This window comes from Ictalurus furcatus, chromosome 11 (genome assembly GCF_023375685.1).
Source record: "Ictalurus furcatus strain D&B chromosome 11, Billie_1.0, whole genome shotgun sequence".
In the NCBI taxonomy this organism is placed as follows: Eukaryota; Metazoa; Chordata; class Actinopteri; order Siluriformes; family Ictaluridae; genus Ictalurus; species Ictalurus furcatus.
The window spans coordinates 17,172,384-17,192,196 of record NC_071265.1 but is presented as its reverse complement, the minus strand read 5'-3'; the positions used below and the strand labels follow the sequence as shown (position 1 = coordinate 17,192,196).

Below are 19,813 nucleotides of genomic sequence, written 5' to 3'. Positions count from 1 at the left end.
AATGCTAATTCATGACAGGTTAAGCTTTTATTTTGAACTGAACAGTTAAACAGTCACTACACCAGCATTAGAAGCTTAAATATGAGCTTAAATACACTCATATTGTGCTGGTGTTCCCATTTCCATGCCCTTAATATTGAAATATATAATAAAACAGAAAAGAGAAGCTTCTGAAGTGTTGAAAGGAATATTTACACAGAAGTGCTAATAACTTTGTTAATACTGACTATACCCCAGAGGCTTTTATCATTTAAATTGCCAACAAGGCTTTATTCATTGCAAGGTGCACTGTCATTGTTGAGGTAAAGTATTGCCTTTACCTAAAAGTATTACACGTTACCTTACGGCATATGCATATGTCCTTTATGCATATCAACACAAAGGTCATGATATAGCAGTCATGAGGACTTTGTAGAACATTACCTTAAGAGGAAATGGTTTGCAAAGTTAATAGGCACTCAACTCAGGTGTTTTGTTAAAATGCACAAAAAGTAGTTCAGGTTTCCGTGAGGACTGTTATGTAAGTTGCATTTAGAAATATGCATATTATGGGTATATATTAAAGAGATAATTACTTTGTCAGTCAGTGAGTATGTGAACATGACACTTTTCTCATAAACCATGTAAGACTATAAATTGAAGAAGTGATTGCTACAAAAACAGCATTTTGAGATTTTGCTTTGTCCAAAAGGGCACAATGATAGCACTCGAGGAGTACAAACTTATGCGCTTGAACCAAACTGCTAAATGCCAGTGCCAGCACTTCACAATCCAGATGCAATATGGTAGCTAATACCAGCGCAGGCTGCATTCCAGGTAGAAGTGAAGTGAAAACACGAACACGTATCAAAAAATCTGACTTCATATGACGAACACGGAGATAAAAAACATCACACAATCATATTTACCCATGACAGGGACCTAAGCGAATCAATAAATAAGAGATAAAATGACATGTAAATGCATGTTATAAACTAAATAAGTAATAAAACAGAGCCAACATTAGGGACAATAGCGAGACTGGCATTACAACACCTAAAACTAATAACATATACATATTGCATAGTGTATTGCTATGCTAGGCTTCATGGACTGGGTTATATAAATATCGTATAGAAGAACAGGCTACAGACACACAGGGATATGAAAACTTTCTTTGTGTCTGCTGAAATTACATTACATATGGAAATGCTTTGTTTCTGATAACCCAAATCTATTGTATAGATGAACACAACAGATAGAGTATACTTTATGTACATTTGAGATTTTTCTTCTGTTCAATTGTTAGGATATGGTGTGAATGTATAAGGTTCGGTTTTTCATGGAAAATTATTGGAGTCTCTGGTTATGAAGACCATTTTCCCCACACAAGGCAACTAAATAGGCTCGACATAATTGGCCGGGTACAGTCCAAGCTGACCGTTGTCCAGCCGTCCTTTACACCAGCCTTGATCATCTTCATCTTCTAGTTTAGTTAGCTCCTCACCTGTTAGGGAAGAATCACAGCATCTTAGCTTTCACTTTAACAGACGGCAGATGTGTACGAGTGCAGACATACAGGGAATGTGACAGGGAATTCACGTTCCATATTTACCAAGTTCAGTCATTTTTAATTCTTCTATTCCATCTTGTTACTCCCAAGCGAAAATGGCCTGACCATCGCTATGATATTAATATGATTTTTATTTTTTGACAATGATTTTACAGTCTTTACAGAAATATCAGCAAGCACACATTGTTTAACACTACAGTGTATAGGATTTCTGGTTTAAAATTATGGAAGTAAAACAATGACATGTCTTAAACAAACAAAAAAAGCATGCTGAATTGCTAATCGGAAAATCAATGCAATATATTAACAGTTCTTGCATTTTAATGCATTGTATTTTCAGGGTTCGCATTTTTTTGGGGGGATGCAATTCAACATGGTTGTAAATTTAAGCTGTGAATCTTTCAATTGTAAACATTTCACACAATTTTGTTCATGAAAATTCAACAATCAATATTCACCTTCCAAAGTTCATTTCCAAACTAATCAGTTTGTTTAAAAATACCACCTATAATATTCGACCGAGAACATTTCGGTCCACTTCATTTCTCTTTACAAATTCGCTTCCGCAAATTCAAGTGGTTCAAATTCTGTTGGATATTCAAAGTTGCACATCCGGGAATTGCAGGAAAAACAGTATAGTAGAGTTTAAGTTTTCGTCTTCTCACTGTCCATGCACAAACATGCAAGTTTCTAATTATTCCTTGCTGTACTTTACAGAATGTTCCCACTTTGGAGCTTTTGCTTGGATGTTCCTCCTCTTGTGATTTTCTTTTACTGATAAGGTTTGTCCTGTTTCAGTGATTTTAAGGAGGAGTTCTAAAGCTGAAGACTCTTTCAGCCACAAAAAAATTATTTAGCTAGTTAACATTGTAATTTAAATTTAACTCACACATGCTAAGGTGTATCTCAGGATATGACCAAGGATTAATTCAATCAACTTCAATCTACTTTTGACTTACTAGGTTATAGTAAAATGATACAGTATTAAATTGTCGTAATTATGTTTTTACTTGATTATATAAAATTTACTTCAACGTGTTATTGACATTGTTATCACTGTCTCAAGAAACCACTAAAATGCCACCACAATCCCCTCGTTGGAAAACCCTGTACTGCTTAGGAGACCCACAAGTAGTTCGCAGTAGTATTTCTCCACCAGAGAGGGCAAAATTCCAAAATCCCCAAATAGAGTACACGTACAGTGAGCGAACTGATAGCTAGGGGATGCTAGGCCTCTCACCTACTCTGAAGCTGAGCTCATCTTGTTCTTGCCCTTCATAATCATATAGTGCCCTGACTCGCACGCCTTGGCTCCTTTCCTCCTCAAATGGGTTGCTGCCTCCATTGGTCTCTGCAGCTGCCTGCTCTTCATCTGACCATTCTGCAGAGTATGCCTGGTTCTTTTCATAACTGCTCACGCTGAAATATCAGAATGGTAAAATGGGAGTGTTACAAATACAAATGATGATTAGATTTTGTTTCTGAGCATGAGTAATTCATAATGAAAGAAACATGGACTGGTATAAAAAAAAATAATAATAAATTTATCAATCATGAATATACTGCTTTCACCCAAGCCCCCAGTTTACCCTATCCTTTTAGTCTAATGAAACAACGGAAAATAGTGTTCTGTACCTGCTGCGGTTGTCAACCTGTGGTGATGACTGATGGTCCCCAACAGTCATGACATGGGTGAGTGTGACATCATCATGGTTCTTTTTCAGTTTTTCTTTCTTGTTAATGGCATGGCCCAGTTCTGGGTTATATTCCTGGGCGGAAAGGGTTATTCCGGGGAAGATATTAATTCAGGGCATAACAAATCCATTCAACATGAAAGGAGAGAAGCAGAAGCAGTAAAAGTGAAATTTTCTTAATAATGACAATGTCCTGAGGTACAGTGTTCATACAGGTGCACAGAGTAAGATTGAAAATACAAGATGCAACAAAATCGTAACGTACAGCTTTCGCTGTTCATTAGTCACACTACCTCAAATAGTAATCTGCTAACTGTACTCCAGTTAGTATTTTTGGCCAGATTTACCCTCAAATATAGAAATGAACCAAGTAAACCACAGTTAAGGATCATAACCGAAAACGAAAAATTGTGGTGGCAAAACATTTAACTTTATTAGTGTCATCCTTGTTGTGTTATTATTCCATTACTGATTCAGTCATCTTTGGTAATCACTTTATGCTTAAAAAAGTATAGTGTACAGTACTCTATCATTTATACTGATCTGGAGCCTAACCTGGGAATACGTCGGGGAACATGTCTCAGGGCACCATGCACACACACATTCTCACAGTCATTTACATCTATGCGCAATTTATCTTAGCAAATCCACCTAGGGCTACATTTTTGGGAACCTGAGAATCTGGAGAAATTGTTCTTCAAAATTATGAATTGTTCTAAAAAAGACTTACATAAAAGACATATAAGAAGTATTTTTTTTAAGAATGAAAAGACCTGCACAATCATATGCAAAGAAGTGTTACATATCAACTGAATCTGTAATTTCGGTAATATTTTACCTCAAACTGTGGCCAATTCGTGTGCATGCCTGGGCCATGGTTGTTGCTGAACCACCTCAGGTCTTCTTGAGGACTGGCAGAGGTGATGGTTCGTTCAAGCTCCCTGTAAACTGAGGCATAGCTGCCAAAAAAAATAAATAATACTTACTTAATTAATTAATTAATGCTGAGAAGTACACAATACTTTCATCTATCCTTACTTACATTAGCATTTAATATTTCTAGTTGATGTAATTCATTAACAAAGTAGAGAACCTAGAGGTTGTAAAATGTCCTTAATAGAAACTAATTAAAGTAGACATTATCAGCTTTGGAAGAGAGCAGTTAAGTGGAGCTAATCTTTAGGCTGACCTTTGGTTCTCTGTGAGGTTAAGATGGCGTTTGATATCCAGCAGCACCTCCCTGAGGAAGGCCAGTCTCTTCTCCTCAAACTGCTGACACTGTTCGAACACCAGCTCCATGTTTTCCACATACTGTGGCGTGCAATTGCTCAGCTCATCCAGAGCCTTCACGTACTTCTCTTTGGCCTGCAATAAAACACAAAAAAAACACGTACAATTCTGTGCACAGTCTACATTATTTTCCTGCATTATTTTATTTTTTTACTATGACTCTGAATGGTCACAGACACATTTATTTTCACCGGTCATTTGTGTCGTTTACATAAGCAAAATTTTATACCGTGTATCACTTCCTTTACCCAATGACCTAATCTGTCTTTAGACAGCCACGCCCTTTTATGGTGTTTCCCAAAGCACACACACACACACAGCTGGTCAGACGTCTACCAGCTGACAGTCATTTCCACGGACCCATCACTGGACACAAGATGATTTATTAATATATATTTATTGATGTACATTCATTTACATTAATATAAATTCATCTTCTCTTTTTATCTTGGTCTGTGCTGTATTTGTTCCCATTTAACTGAACCACCTTCTTGTGTATTTCCCAATCTCAGGGTAGGGGATGCTACTATTTCCCACTTGGCAGGAAGAACAATTAAGGGCATACCACAATAAATTAAATAAATAAATAAAAAATACCACAAACGAAAAAACGCATGCTGGACCAATGACTCAGGGAGTATACACACGATTTTGTCACCAATCAGTCCCTCCAGGATTTAGCAAATTTGTGATCGCAGAAATGAATACAAAATCAAGGAAACGTCACAATATCCACAGGAGGTTGCAATTTTTCAAAAATTACTATAGATTTGCGCCAAGACGCTTCGTGTGATGTCATCACAACGCACATTCTGCCAAAAGCCCCCTTTGATTCAAGAACGAGTACAGCTAAAAGGTCTCATTTACCAACAAACATCATTGCGAAAGATCATACAAAACAATTTCATGCAATTATGCCAATTTAAGTGGTTTTGTGCAAAAAAAAGCACAAAACTCTCAGCAAATTGCATCGCAAATTTTGGAGAGAAAAAAACGCAGCAACATCAAGACATTTGGCCGAATTAATCACATAAAAAAAAAAAAAAAACTCAGCGAAATCTTGTATGGACTGACCATTACCAGCACATGCTTTTGTGATATGGGTCACAGTTATTGAGTATTCAGCCAACACTGATATGGTCTGAGGTGCAGCATTCCCATTTTCACCAGTGGTTTTGCTGATGTTAACATCATTGCCTGATTTAGAAACTCTATAAATGGGCAGTGTTTGGTCACACACATAATTTTCTGACTGCCTTTATGATCAAGTCTTCTGTCAGAAAGGCTTGCAAAGCTCATTAGTCAAGCTTCATGCTTATGAATGGCCCAGTCTGCTTAGATGTCAAATGGCTTTTCTTATAACTGACCCAATTCTAAAGACTCCACATGCGAGTTTTAATCCAGCCCAAGGATTTACTGCATCCTGTTGCCATAACTCCAATAGCTTGAAAAGCTGTCTGTAAAATCAGCATAATGTGGAATAACACAGCCACTCATATGGGCAGATGTACCACTTGGATAATGGATTAGCCATTTGTCTAGCTAGTACTGCATTTATGATCAAACTTGAATTTTTCCAAGACAGCTTTTGCACCACTTACCATTCAGTGCCGCTGTTGCGCTGTGCTCCAGCTTTACACTTTGACCTTTAGTGTGCTACTGTTATGTAAATACCATAAAAAGGACTAGAGACTACAATTCCCATCAGCCACTGCACCTCAGCTATAATGATCCAGCTATCAACACTCTGCTGAAGTTGGCCTCAAGGTCAGAGAATGAGATGCAGCCACTGATAGCACGTTGGCGTTTGTCTTCGTATGTGAGGCGACGGTCATATTCCTGCCTACCAGGTTGAATCTAACAGGAACTTTTAGGGAAGGATTTAGTTTTGTAAAAATGAGAGATACTGTTCTAACCAGCAATCCCCGATTTGTCAAATTACACACTTTTCTTTTGTCATCAAACATCTGCATAAACTTGCAAATTACACAAATTGTTTGTCTAACCTGCTACACAGCCTTTTGATATAGAAGGTACGCATTGACGTCACTTTCCCGCTGGAACACGCCCCCTCAGCGGGCTGAGTGGCAAAACGTCCAGCAAAATGGATGGTTTTAATAAGGGAAGCTGTGACAACACTAGTATAACTAAAGAGTATCAGCTTAAATTAAAGGCAGTTAGACAGTAACCCTTACAACTTGCCCAAGAACCTGTGGTCCATGGACATTGGCATGCGGCCAGAAATCGGGTTTCCCAACATTTATATGTACCTGAAGCCTGAAGGCATACAAAAGCCTTGACGCTTGTTCATACTTCAAGGCAGGATTTGTTGAAGAAATAAAAGTGACAAGAACACCAATGAACATTCTGGTTGTATGTGGACAGGTATGTACAAATATTGTTATTTTATGATATAATTTTATCTGGTAAACCGTAAGCTAACTAGTCCTAGTTTGTTTGTAGCCAACACTGCTTCCACTTACTAACGTTATATATTTGTGAAGGTAAAACACAGTCAGAGAATGAATGAGGCCCCGTTATTCAACATTGGAAGTAAGGCAGCGTTTTAAAAGGAAATTTAAAAAGAAATATGTAGCAAATGATTCATCATTGTACAACATGAACAGCACATGTCAAAACAACTTACTTAGTAAAAAAGGACTGAATGGTTTTTTGTCACTGTGTAAAAAGATACCTTCGAATTCTTGTTGAATCTGTTAGCACAGTCGATCGCACTACAGCTTTTTCCCATTTTAGATGCATTTTTTCTGTGTTTTCACAGAATTCACGCAATACACTAATGCAATGCTGCCGCACAGTCTTTTTGTAACCCACTCAGTGGTTGTGACCGCGGCGAGTTCCGGATACCGTGATGTCACGTGCATACCCGCTATAGTAAATAAATACGTTTTCATCTACCAACCAATTCTAGCATGCATTCACAGTGACTAAATGATATGATATTCAAAAGGATTTATACAAAAAACTGGCTTTGGAAATGTTTTTAACTAGCTGTTACAATTTTTACAATTCTCCCAGGCTCACCTTCTGAACTTCGCTTCTACATTTGTCCAACTTCTCCTGGAACTTCTTCTGCTGCTCTGCAGTGGTAGACGATGCTTCTCCCTTGTTGTTCGCTTCTCGGTTGGAGGCAATCTTCTCCTCCTTGCAGGCCAAATGGTATGCTTTCTTTGCTGTCTCCACCTACGGGGAAAGACGAATGTCTTTTTTAAATTCATAGTAAATTTTCTGCATTTTGTACATCTTCCTAAATGTGACTAAACAATACAGATCTAAATGACTGAACTCCACTCATTCCAAGTCAGCAGATGGTGATATGACTGAAAAAGGGAATCGGTGCCCTGGTTACAGGTAATAATTGAGGGCTTGGATTAACTGAGAGTATTAACATTATGCAACAATGGCCAGATTTAAGCTCAATGACAATTAACAATGACACAAAAGTCCAAAGACAATCCATCTAATAATAAAGTAGTACTAATAATGTAAACAAGAGAGAAATTAGCTACCTGAAGTTAAGAAAATGCTTAGTGGTCATGTATGCGTACAGAATCTATGAATTCTGGCCATATTGCACTATAATCTCTGAACACTTTATTAGGAACACTGGTACATCTGTACTCATTCATGCAATTATCTAATCAGCCAATCGTGTGTCAGCAGTGCAATGCATAAAATCATGCAGATATGGGCCAGAAGCTTCGGGTAATGTTCACATCAACTATCAAAATGGGGAAAAATGTGGTCTCAGTGATTTTGACTGTGGCGGGATTGTTGGTGCCAGACAGGCTGGTTTTAATATTTCTACAGTATAACTACTGATGTCCGTAGATTTTCATGCAGAACAGTCTCTAGCTGTTCTCATGGTTTTATGAACATGACAATGAGTGCAATGTTCTTCAGTGGCCTTGCCAGTCACCAGCTCTGAATTCAACAGAACCTTTGGGATGGGGTAGAACAGGAGATTTGCAACATGAAAATGCACCTGAAAAATCGTATAGTATTCCTAATAAAGTGCTCCATGAGTGTATGCTTTTGATCGAGCAAGACTAAAAATCTGTTGCAAATGATTGGATATTATTTATTATTTATACCCAATTCACTATATTGTCAAATCCTTGAAAAAAATGGAAATGCCATAATATGAAATTTTCATTTTTTACAATGATTTGACAAATCTAGGGCACCGAATCTTCATGTTCCTCACCTCTTTAAGCTTTTTGGCCCATGGTTTCTGAGCCTTTCTGAAGCCTTCCTCTGCCTCTTTGGTCTCCTTAAAGCTTCCCATAATCTGCTTGTGGTAGGAGTCTTTCTGCCAGTTTTTCACTTTCTCCAAGTCCACATTTATCAGCATGTTCTTTATGTCCTGGTGAAGCTCGCTCACCTTATCTGTTTCATTCATCATTGCCATCCAGGCCCTCTCTACTGACCCATACTGTGGCCCTGAAATACAGACAAAGAGAAAGAAAGAAAGTATAAGTGGTGGTATATCTAATGTCTAGATAGGAATTAAATTCATTGGTAAATAGAATAAATCGCCAAACTGTATAAACTATATACTTTTCAGTACCTCTTTCTACTAGCTGTCTCCATCTCTTAGCCCAGTCTGTTAGCTGCTGTGAATAGGCCTTCTCTATTTTAGCTCGATCTTGAATGCAGCTCATCAAGTCATTGCAGAGCCGGTGGCCGTCGTCAATGCGCTTTACTGTACGCTTATAATTCCCGACCTGTGATAAAACATGGCTGCTATGACAGTAGTTCTTTATGTGAGCACATGATACAAAATCACATGCAGGAAATTTGAGTGAAACCATTTAGGGTCAGTTGTCTGGAACACTAAGTTGAAATAAACTTTTGAAACTGCAAAAAAAAAAAGGGACTGACCTCCCAGAAACTGTCTGTGGTCTCATCAGACACCAGACTCTCGTCGTAGGTAACCGACATGCTGTGAAATTTGGCAGAACAAACTCACGGCTGTAGATGAATGCAGCAGAGGGGATTTCACCATACACTGCAAGATAGGATCAAAGCACACTGTCAACAGTAATCACAATGCGTGATCATCCTTAAATTCTGTACATAACCAAACAAAAAGAACAACAACACTTGTACTGTTTTATTATGAAGTTGTCTTTATTACACTGCTTTATAATATAGAGTATTACCAACCATCGTATTTCATACTGTTGAAAATGCTGTAATTTCAGTTTATTATATTTGTGATCACAAACAGCCTTTCTACAAGCATCTTACTGTCTCCATTTTAAGTCTTTATCTGTCCGCATAATCAGATGTGTGTACTTTAGCAAAGCCAGTTATTAATATATAGTCTCACCTTGCACTATTCTTCTAAAAGTAATACACTGACCATCACCTGAAGTGCCCTAATTGCTGACAGTGTAATACTGAACACCCCAGTTTTGCTGCTTAGTCTCCAGAAGTGACAACAGTTCATTAATTTCTGTTCCAGACCCCTTTAGACAACAAAGTGTATCGATGCACCTATAAGCACTGGGTTTAGCATAAAATGCTCTTTTATCCACTACGGAGTAGGCATGGCTGAGATAATGGGACATGTACATATGAGCCCCGGGGCAATGCTATATATATATATATATATATGCTGTCATCATGTGACATTAACAAGTTTGTTGAAATGAAATGCTAACTGTTATTTAAAAAAGAATTTAAAAAAAAAAAAAAACACCTTATGTGTTGTTCAGAGAGAGTTGCCTGTATATTAACTTCCAGACTTAGTAACAAAACTGGTCTCATCCGTTTCAGAAAATGAAAATTCTCAATCCAACATGAAAATGTAATTGAATTAAGTAAAATTGACAGGATAACAGATTTTGTTTTAAGAGCAAAGAGGAGGCACTGCTCTGTTGCCTAACGTGGGGGTGCAGCACTCATGTTTAATAAGGGACCAGTGGGGGAGGGATGAGACCACTATGTCAACTGAATATGGTAGCACACTTTCAAAACCACAACACACCACAAAATAAAATACAGGAGGAAAAAAAAAACAATAAAAGAGTTTTACACTGTGATACCTTTTTCTTAAGTAGCTAAAACAATATAGAGCCATGACGTGTGTTGAAGTGTAGTATTTTTTCGACACCATGTCTGATTAATCCACTCCAGTGGAACGAGGGGGCTTTTGTTCGGTAACTGTGCAAGGCTCGCTGCCACAGCAGACAAAAGAGCTGTAGGCATAGCTAAAATATCTCAGCTATCTAACTATCTCGACATTTCTCAATCTTGAACAACCTTAAAAGCAATACATTTGATCATGGAGCCATAAAATATGTCATGTGCATATCAACTTTACTAAAATTCCCTCTCATCAGACTTTTTGTTTCAATATACAGACAAAAGATATGTGCATTTGAATTCCTTTGCATGGGTTGTGTTTATCTCAAGACAAGCACATCCCTTTATAAACAAATACATGACAAAGCCACCTACATAACTGCATAAAACCATCATTTCCATAAACCTCAACCACATGCAAAGAATGCATCTGCATGCGGTCAAACAAAGCTGAACTGAAAACAAAACACAATCCAGTATATCCCGTATATCCAATACACAAGTGCTTCTGCCAGCATCTGTATCAAAAGGTTCCAGGTCCACATTATAAGCCAATGCCAGAGCAAACATACAGAAAAACAAAGCAAAACTGTAGTGCAACAAGACAACAGCACCATGGTGACAATAACAGCTTACCTGCTCTCTTTCATTAGACAAACACAGAAGCTGCCTTTAGATTCCATGCACATGTGACTTCTCTCACAATGCACCATTTATTATTAGTATTCTTTTGTGCTGTTATTGTTCATATGTTTATCAACCTCAAACAAGTTCCACGGACCACATCCCCTCCATATGGTATAAAATTGTATAATGTGTTGGCTGTGTGGGTGTTGCCATGAGGTAGGTGTGTGTGTGTGTGTGTGTGTGTGTGTGTGTGTGTGTGTGTGTGTGTGTGTGTGTGTCTTTGCATGTGAATGGCAGGGCAGTGATCCAATCACGTTCTGCTTGAACATTTCTGACACTGTGGAGAGGGATAAAGAGTGGAACAGAGAGAATGGATTACTGGTTATAGACAAATTTAAGAATTTGAATTCTAGATTTGTCTTTTGCAATTCGTTCCCTTTTTCACTGTTGAACGGCCAAACATACTCTTTTCCTCCCAAATGACAAATGCATTGTTTTTAAGCACAACCTCTGATTAATATTTTGTCAATTCCATATATGAGAAAAATAAACAAACCCAAAAAACAAAGGTGACATTAGAAATGAAAACTTTTTTCACTGAATTTTTGTTTGTTCAGAAATATTCGTTCACTCATTTATCTTGAGCAACAGCTTTTCCCTGGTCAGGGTTGTGGTGGATCCCAGGATTACTGTAAAATGGGAATACAGCCTGGATTGGACACTGGTTCATCACAGGGCACAACACACACATTCATATCTAGAGATGATTTATAGTAGTACCTTCTGGGAGGTGGGAGGAAACTGGAGATCCTAGAGTGTGGATCTGGAGTATATCCTGGAAACACTGGGCGGAAGCCAGGAATACACACTTATAAGGGGCACCAGTCCACTAACAGATAAGGTTTATTTTACATTTCATTTATATTTAAAGGGATCTCAGTACGTCACTTATTTTGAGATATCTTATCTGACTGTTGAGATGTTCAAAGTCTGAAACTAAGTCACGCTGTGCTTTATCTACAGTCCACAATTATAAAGTTATGACAGATTAATGAAGTATGCAGTCAAGACACTACCCAAGACACGTTTAGAGCTTGCCAAATATAATCTAGTGCTTGCATGTTAACTTTTAGATAAGAGCTCAGATCAGCTCATTTCTTTGATACATTCACAGTTATGTCATTATGTCATCAATTCTATCAAGCAAATTACAGTTATATAAGGAGAATACGTCTATCTGCCCTGCACTCTATAAATTATTCCAGTTATGAATGTAAAGAAGATAGCAACCATAAATTATATAAAACATGTGCCAATGTAAAATTTCATTTCAAGATAATTGCCTAACTGTTTCAGCATCACAGTAATCATTACATGCCTGCCTGTACATGAGCTGTAATTATAAAGGAAACTCTTCCTTTCGTTCATAAATTCCTATATCATGTGACCTTACAGAGCTGCTGGGATGTCTTTCTAGTAAACAGAATTATGGAATTACATTCATTAAGAAAGGAGACATGCAATGCTGATTTCAAATTTGACCAAGAGGAATAAACTTGGAAGAAAGCTCTGATGTCGGTAAAGTTGAAGAGAGTATGTAAAAAGTAGAATAACATTTTGGAAGGCAAACTTCAAAACAAAGAACTTCTCCAAATTAAAAATATATAATAAAAATAAAAATGTCTTTTTTAAAAATTATTTTAAAATATCATGATATGTCACGTAATCGATTATCAGCAAGCTCCTAATAAATAATTTTCCAACTGTTATTATAAATTGTAAATGGACAAGCCCAGATTAACGTGATGGGGTTTTTTTTAGTGAAGGAAGTAATTTCTCAAATACACACAGAAAAATGTGCTGAAGTAATACCAAGTGTGTCAAATTGACTGATTACAATGTTCAATTATCTGAATTCAGCACTAGGGTTTTTGCTGTTTATTTTTAAAGGCGTGTTCACAATAAACAACTGTCCATGATCATATCATGTTCGTTGAATAACATATTATATCTTAAGCCCAGTTCACGCTGCACCAACGCCGACAATCACCAACTTTTAAAATGTTTTAGAATGTTGGGAAACATGACTGTCATGTTCACACGGCCCCAACAAACACCAACAAACTTTTTTACAGACATTCAGACTGGTTTAAAAAATTGATGATCCTTTTACCACAATCAAATTGTTTACTATTACTAGTGTCTTTACGTGTTCACCTGAAAAGGCAAAGAACCAAGGCTTCACCCACAACGAAAGAGGTTGTGGGTGAAGCCTTGGTTGTTGCAATGTTAGAGACACAGCGCTTATTTACATTTATACACTGAACGTCAGGAAGAGAAGACGGCAGCCTTGTAATTTTGTATCTTCAGTCAACAGAGGCGAGACCAATCAGACAGGGTTTACGGGAAAACGTGGAAATACTTGTGTCTTATTGGCCGATGGGTCTCAATTCTGCCAAACACTAGCTCACAGTGTCACTATGAGGGTAAATGGATATACAGGATTGAAACTGAAACACTAACATCCTCTCATGCTGAGCAGGAAAACAACATAAAAGTTACGTGAACATGATATGAGCAGAGCATAAGGACAGATAACGTACTCTGCATGGCACTGTAGCAGCTAAACCCATACAATGATAGCTTAGTTGTGCCTCCTCTTGGCTAGCGACACCAAAATAGCCTAGTTTCGTGTTAGATAGAAAAAGGTTTTATATTTTATCTGTCTGGTAGTCCTACAAACAATGATAACACCCGAGGCAAGTTTTACGATAAATCCAACTTTTTATCCAATTTCCACATCTTTTTAGATGTGCAATTAGCCCTCACATGCCAGAAAAAAAAATGCATGGAAACACTCCATTTAGAAGTACGTGCACTTTCGTTTCTATGGAGATTGCAGGGTCGCTTGCCTTATCGTCATGGCAACGATTCGTGCCCAGGTCAGATTACGTTGGAGTTTGTTGGAAAATCATACCACACTGCTCAGACTTTAAACGACCCGACAGACACCGATTGAACATGTTCAGTCAGTGAAAATGAACGCTGACAAACGCCAACAGATGCAGACAGGGTTAACACTGATAAGAGAAAACCTGACAATCGTGTCTGTTGGCGTTAGTCGGCGTCCTTTTGTGCAGTGTGAACCGGGCTGTACAGTATCCACCACTTATTTGTATTGACTGTTGCAGGATGAGCCATAAAGGACAGTGAATGGAAGGGGAAAAGGGAGAGGTGAATGAATTAGAGAATGTGATGATTGATCACCCTCCCAGCATGGTAGAGCAAGAACAGATACACACTGCACTGCATCCATGGCAGCTTCAGTAAAATTCCACTACACAGCAGGTTAAGCTCAAGCACATCTGCGAAGAGAGCTTACTCCTCCAGGAAGCCAGAGCAGGTGAAACACATGAGCAGAAAAACTCACTACTCAATTAAATGTTCCTTTCCACATCATTTCACTACTGTCAATGATGTGTACACTGCTCGATAACATGCTAGATGTATAACTCAGTGAGACTAGTGTTTAAGGAAAAACACCAGGAATGGCCTTTGACCATTTCAAATTACCATTATTAAATATGAATGTTCACACATGCTTGTTTATATGCACAAATCTATTAATAAATATAAAAAATAAATAAAATTAAGCATAATTAAGTTAAAATAAAATTAAGCATAATCATGTTGATAAAAAAAAAAAAACGTTAAAATTTTGCCAGGATTTCAATTCGTGAACATACTGCCTTTCTGCACAGTAAGGAGGATTGTTTATTTGATTCCTGGAGTTAGATACTAGCTCTATCAACAAGCAGTTTGACAAAAAAAGCTCTCCCTGAGAGCTACTGAACTACTGAACAATGCAGTGCCTGAACTTCCCCACGCATCACTGGCACTACAGGTGGGGTCATATGTTACGGTCAGACGGGACCAGAATCAAATTTGACCATTCATATTCTCCGAATGTTTGATGATGCATACAAGGCTCCTAGAATGTTTTAGCCAAATCCTGGTTGCCTCTGCCAGGAGGTTTACACCAGGCCATAAATGCCTATTTCAGCATGACTATACAAGCTTAAAATATCACTAAATGCTTGTTTTATTCTTTTTATATATATTAATCTTTGCTCGTTTAATTAATGGAAAAAAAATGTCTGGAAGGCAAATTGTCTTAGTAGTAAAATATTTTTTAAATTTTGGCCTACAATGTATACACATAATTTTAGTCACATGATGCACATGTAGTGTATGACTGAATCCATAAGGAACCCTCTGTCAAGCCAAGAGTGCTGAGTCAACACAACACAATCTCCACTGCAGCAGTGATGTGAGCTGCAGATCAATGTATCCAAGGTCAGTCATTCTGCTGCGATGGTGTTCCAAGCAGCACCTGTTCCAACTAAAGCCTCATCTCGGTGTCAAAAGGGTATCACATTTGCTACTACATTACCTCACCAGGCCAAGATAAGATTTGTAACCTGTTCTATTTTCACAGGTAGACTGGTGGGGAAATTAAAAATCAACAAATTCATTATGTATTTGGACAGAATTCCAAGCTCAACATACAGCCTGGCCCATGCTACAGAACGACACTTTCTATAAGGGGTTCATTACTGCAGCCCATGCAGTATCCACTCTCCTAGATATAAATCTGCAGGTAAATTATTCATTCCTTTCTGTTACCTGATAAGTGTAGCAAACAACTCCAAAGGGTTCATTTCAAGTGGTCACGGTTCTTTTCATTCGAGCCTTGGAAGCCATCTTTGCTTTCCATTTTTTCATTCTGATTCCGGGCCTAATAAGCATTCTCAATAAGAAGTAGAAAACTTAAGACTTTTTAATGATCATTATTTAATGTAATGATGCACTGAGATATCGTGCAAAACAGCTAAGGTACATAATTAAGGATAAAAATGAGTGGTGTAGGACAGCAAAGAAAAAAAAAACTAAGCCCAAAATTTTGGTGCATTCCTAAATTAACTAATTTGAACTTTAGTAAAACATAATGATGCTACAGTGTCGAGGCTATGACCGGATTCATCAGATGACTTTACTGATGACTCTAGATTGTGTCACATTCTTCTCTAACTGAACCGGTTTACCTTCAAACATACTGCTTATGATTCAGCTATGTCCTGCACCTTAAAGCACATTATTCAGTAACTACTATGAATTATTCATTATTAACTATGGTGGAAGTTATGAGTGTGTGGAATGTAAGTCTGGGCCTGTAGTGAGCGTTTAAGGGGTTAATCAGGCACTAATTATAATACTCCTATATATGCTGAAACACAGTCTCAATAAAATAGACAAAATTGACTAGCATTACGTTTCCCCTACTGCTATTAGCATAAACAATGCTAAAATAAAGCAGGCGGAAGAAGCTTTATCTTTACCAACTCCATCATAATATTCACATTGAAATAGTAAACCTCTAGGTTAGAACATTATATGAATATTTCGCTTACACAAACACCTTAAAGATTCACATTAGCTGTTTTGTTGCCTAATCTAGCATGAGTATCTCAGATGCAAAATTTTGTTAGCGTCATATTAAGATCATAATTTCCACAGTAGTGGTATTTCACCGAAACTGATGAAAGCTTCGGCTTAAGGTCTGCTTAACGAGACTATTTCATGAGACAATCCCTATTAAAGGGTGTTAAGCAATTCCAGAGAAAAACATTCACAGCATGATCCCAGGCACAGCTTTAAGCTTTAGCTGCCTACTTAATCAATATGATACTAATTAAAGCAAACCTGATAGGTGACTGAAGTAATAACCAGCAAACCATTTTCCCGAACAAGAGATGAAACTTCACCACACCCTTGGGACTTAATGACTTACATGTCAGAGTAAAGGTTACACATTTAACACTGGAGGATAACAAGGGAAATAAATTGCTGGAGCTGCTACGCAAAATCAACGACGCTCTCCACAAACTTCTGGGTTTTTTGCATAATATGGAAAGCATATATGATACAGCAGGCTGTTATGATCTGGCTTATGATGTTGTAAATAACACTATTTGTTTATGACTTTCTCATAGTACTGCTTTTATGAATCAGCACTAGTACATCACAACTTGCTTACACTTAAGTTTCTATGTACAACTGTCAAATGAATGAAATAAGGAAAATGTCTGGTCATAACAGGTTTAAATATAATTATGGATAAATGAAACCTCACCTGAGGATCGCAGACTTAACAGTGCAACAGGCTTGCAAGTGATACTCCGTATGGTGCCCAAGTTTTGGTACACCTGTGATACACGAGAGTCTGTAACACAGTATAATGCCACACCTTTCTGTCAGCGCCACACACACACACACACACACACACACACACCGATCGGACTTTGACAACCTTTTCAGGGACCTGCCTGTCCAACAATAATTGACTGGCAGATCAACAGACCACTTAAGACAAGGGACTGGCCGAAAAAGGAGCACTTCCTTGTATTACATGTCACCTCTACTTTTAACACCTGTTATATATCTCTACTGTTGATCACTGGTTCATATAAAATTGCAATAAAATAATTTACTATCCATGCTGTAAAAGAGATCTTTGTCATTTAGTTGTGTATGTGTCATGGTGCTGGTAAAATAAGAACGTCCATCCCATCTCAGAAGTGTCTAGAATTTTGACAGAATGTGACCCACCCTTAAAAGTGTCCAAAATTCAGGCTGTACCTATGAATCCTGTAGTAAAACACTGCAATATTTAAAGCTTTTTTTAAGATAATGATAACAGTCCTGACTGTTGAAACAATAAAAAAAACAGATCATCGACACATGACTAATTTTCATAATCATAATGATTCATAAGGTTTGATCATCGTGTGTTACAAGACACAGTATTTGTTTTTCCTTTAATACTCAAAAAAAGAGAAAGGAGATCACAATTGCCCCCAAAGAATTGGATGGTTTCCCTTCTTCATGTCCTTTCAGGGAGTTTTTTCATTACCACTGTTATCTCTGACTGTGTATAAGTAGTTATAAATAGCTGCATGTAAATGTCTAAAATGGAATGTTTAGTGCCTCGGGGAAGAAGCTTTCATATCCATGAGAGGAGTAAGAGAGATTATTTACAATGATGGTGGTTTTGTGAATGCAGCACTGATAAGTGTCCTCAACGGAGGGGAGAGAAATCCATGATGTTCTCAGCTGTTTTCACTACCTACTGTCATGGGTCATATCAGACACTGATACAGCTGCTCAGGATGCTCTCTATGGTCTTTTGTATGGAATGTATTTGAGGATACGATGGAAAAGGTGTTAAGGTGAGGTCTTTTGTAATGTGCACTACAAGAACCTTCAAGCTCTTAGCAATTCCTATGGCAGCACTGCTGAATGGATAGTGGTAACAAAAGGTCCTTCTCAGGTCATCAGCCATCTCTTTAGGTTTTCTCCACACACCAGCCTGCAATCTGCTCCAACTCTTCTCTGCATGGTGACTAGTCATTATTTCTGGTGTGGTCCACGACTGTATACTCGTATACTTTTCGGCACATTTGTGAGTCAGAAGTGGATGGAGCATACAGCCATGAGGGACATCAGTGTTCAGGGTGGTGATGCTGCACGTGATCTGGATTGACAGAGGTCTCCCATTCAGAAAGTCCAGGCTCCAATTACATCCAATTAGGGTTATCAAGACCAGTTGTGTGAACTACAAGCCACTAACGAACATTTGACCCACTACATTCGCTCACTGCCTGCTAAACCGGTAAGCTTTGCACCTACTGACAAGTTTGATAGTTCTGCTGAGAAATGCTGGGGGTTTCTACACCAGTGTACAATTTATTTCTCCAATCAACCTGAATCGTTTAGTCAAGACGCCAAAAATTATGCTTTCGTAATGTCAATACTTCCCGGAAAAGCGCTTGACTGGACCTCTGCTGTCTGGGATAAAGATCCTAACATCCAAGCCTTGTTCGATTATTTCACTCAACAGATCTGTGAAGTATTTGAATATCCAGTGGGTGGTCAAGATATTTAGATCCAGCTGCTTCACGTACACCAGGGCCATTGATTAACAGCAAATTATGCAATACAGTTCAGGACGTTAGCATTTCAAATTGGGTGGAACAATGTGGCTCTAAAGACTGTTTTCCATGAGGGGCTGAACCACAAACTCAAAGCTGAACTTTCATACAAGGGTGAGGAATCCACTCTTTGGGAATTCATTACTATGGCAATCAAGATGGATAATCTGCTTCGTAAGGTTCCACGATCCAGAACTCTCCCCGTTCCACAGTCTACAGTCTCAATACAAGCCCAAGCATGCCCCGAATCACCTGAACCTGTGCAAGTTGCATTCGCGCGTGTTTCCAATGAAGACCGCCAATGGCAACACAAAGAAAGGCTCTGCAATTACTGTGGTGAACCCGGTCATCTCAATGCTTCCTGCCCACACAAGAAATCTTGTGTGGGCAGGAAGAAACCCCCCCCCCCCCATGTCCAAGCTGAAACCAAGATCCCTGTTGATTATGCGGAGTTTGCTGAAGTGTTTAGTAAGGCCAAATCCACC

The 19,813-nt window shown here is 38.2% G+C and overlaps 1 protein-coding gene across 2 annotated transcripts; it reads right to left on the bottom strand.

The window, feature by feature from the left end:
* Nucleotides 1-14: 14 nt before the first annotated feature.
* pacsin1b (protein kinase C and casein kinase substrate in neurons 1b) lies at nucleotides 15-17,585 on the bottom strand. 2 transcript variants are annotated; one of them, XM_053636637.1, is made up of 10 exons: nucleotides 17,471-17,585; nucleotides 9,442-9,568; nucleotides 9,128-9,284; nucleotides 8,765-9,000; nucleotides 7,582-7,740; nucleotides 4,436-4,611; nucleotides 4,085-4,205; nucleotides 3,188-3,321; nucleotides 2,793-2,971; nucleotides 15-1,486 (listed from the first exon to the last, which is right to left on the bottom strand). In XM_053636637.1, the coding sequence occupies exons 2-10, from the start codon at nucleotides 9,499-9,501 to the stop codon at nucleotides 1,377-1,379; spliced, it is 1,332 nt and encodes a 443-aa protein (XP_053492612.1). In that variant the 5' UTR covers nucleotides 9,502-9,568; nucleotides 17,471-17,585; the 3' UTR covers nucleotides 15-1,376. The 2 variants fall into 2 exon arrangements, with proteins under 2 accessions (XP_053492612.1, XP_053492613.1); XM_053636638.1 differs by having other exon boundaries at nucleotides 1,388-1,486; nucleotides 2,797-2,971.
* Nucleotides 17,586-19,813: the final 2,228 nt, after the last annotated feature.

Bases quoted from the DNA above. Each gene is read 5' to 3' on its own strand.
- pacsin1b (XM_053636637.1), bottom strand. From the start codon at position 9,501: ATGTCGGTTACCTACGACGAGAGTCTGGTGTCTGATGAGACCACAGAC. The intron at 7,741-8,764 runs GTGAGGAACATG...CTTTCCCCGTAG, and splicing joins GGGCCAAAAAGCTTAAAGAG to GTGGAGACAGCAAAGAAAGC. The intron at 1,487-2,792 runs GTGAGAGGCCTA...CTTCCCTAACAG, and splicing joins TGAGCTCAGCTTCAGAGTAG to GTGAGGAGCTAACTAAACTA.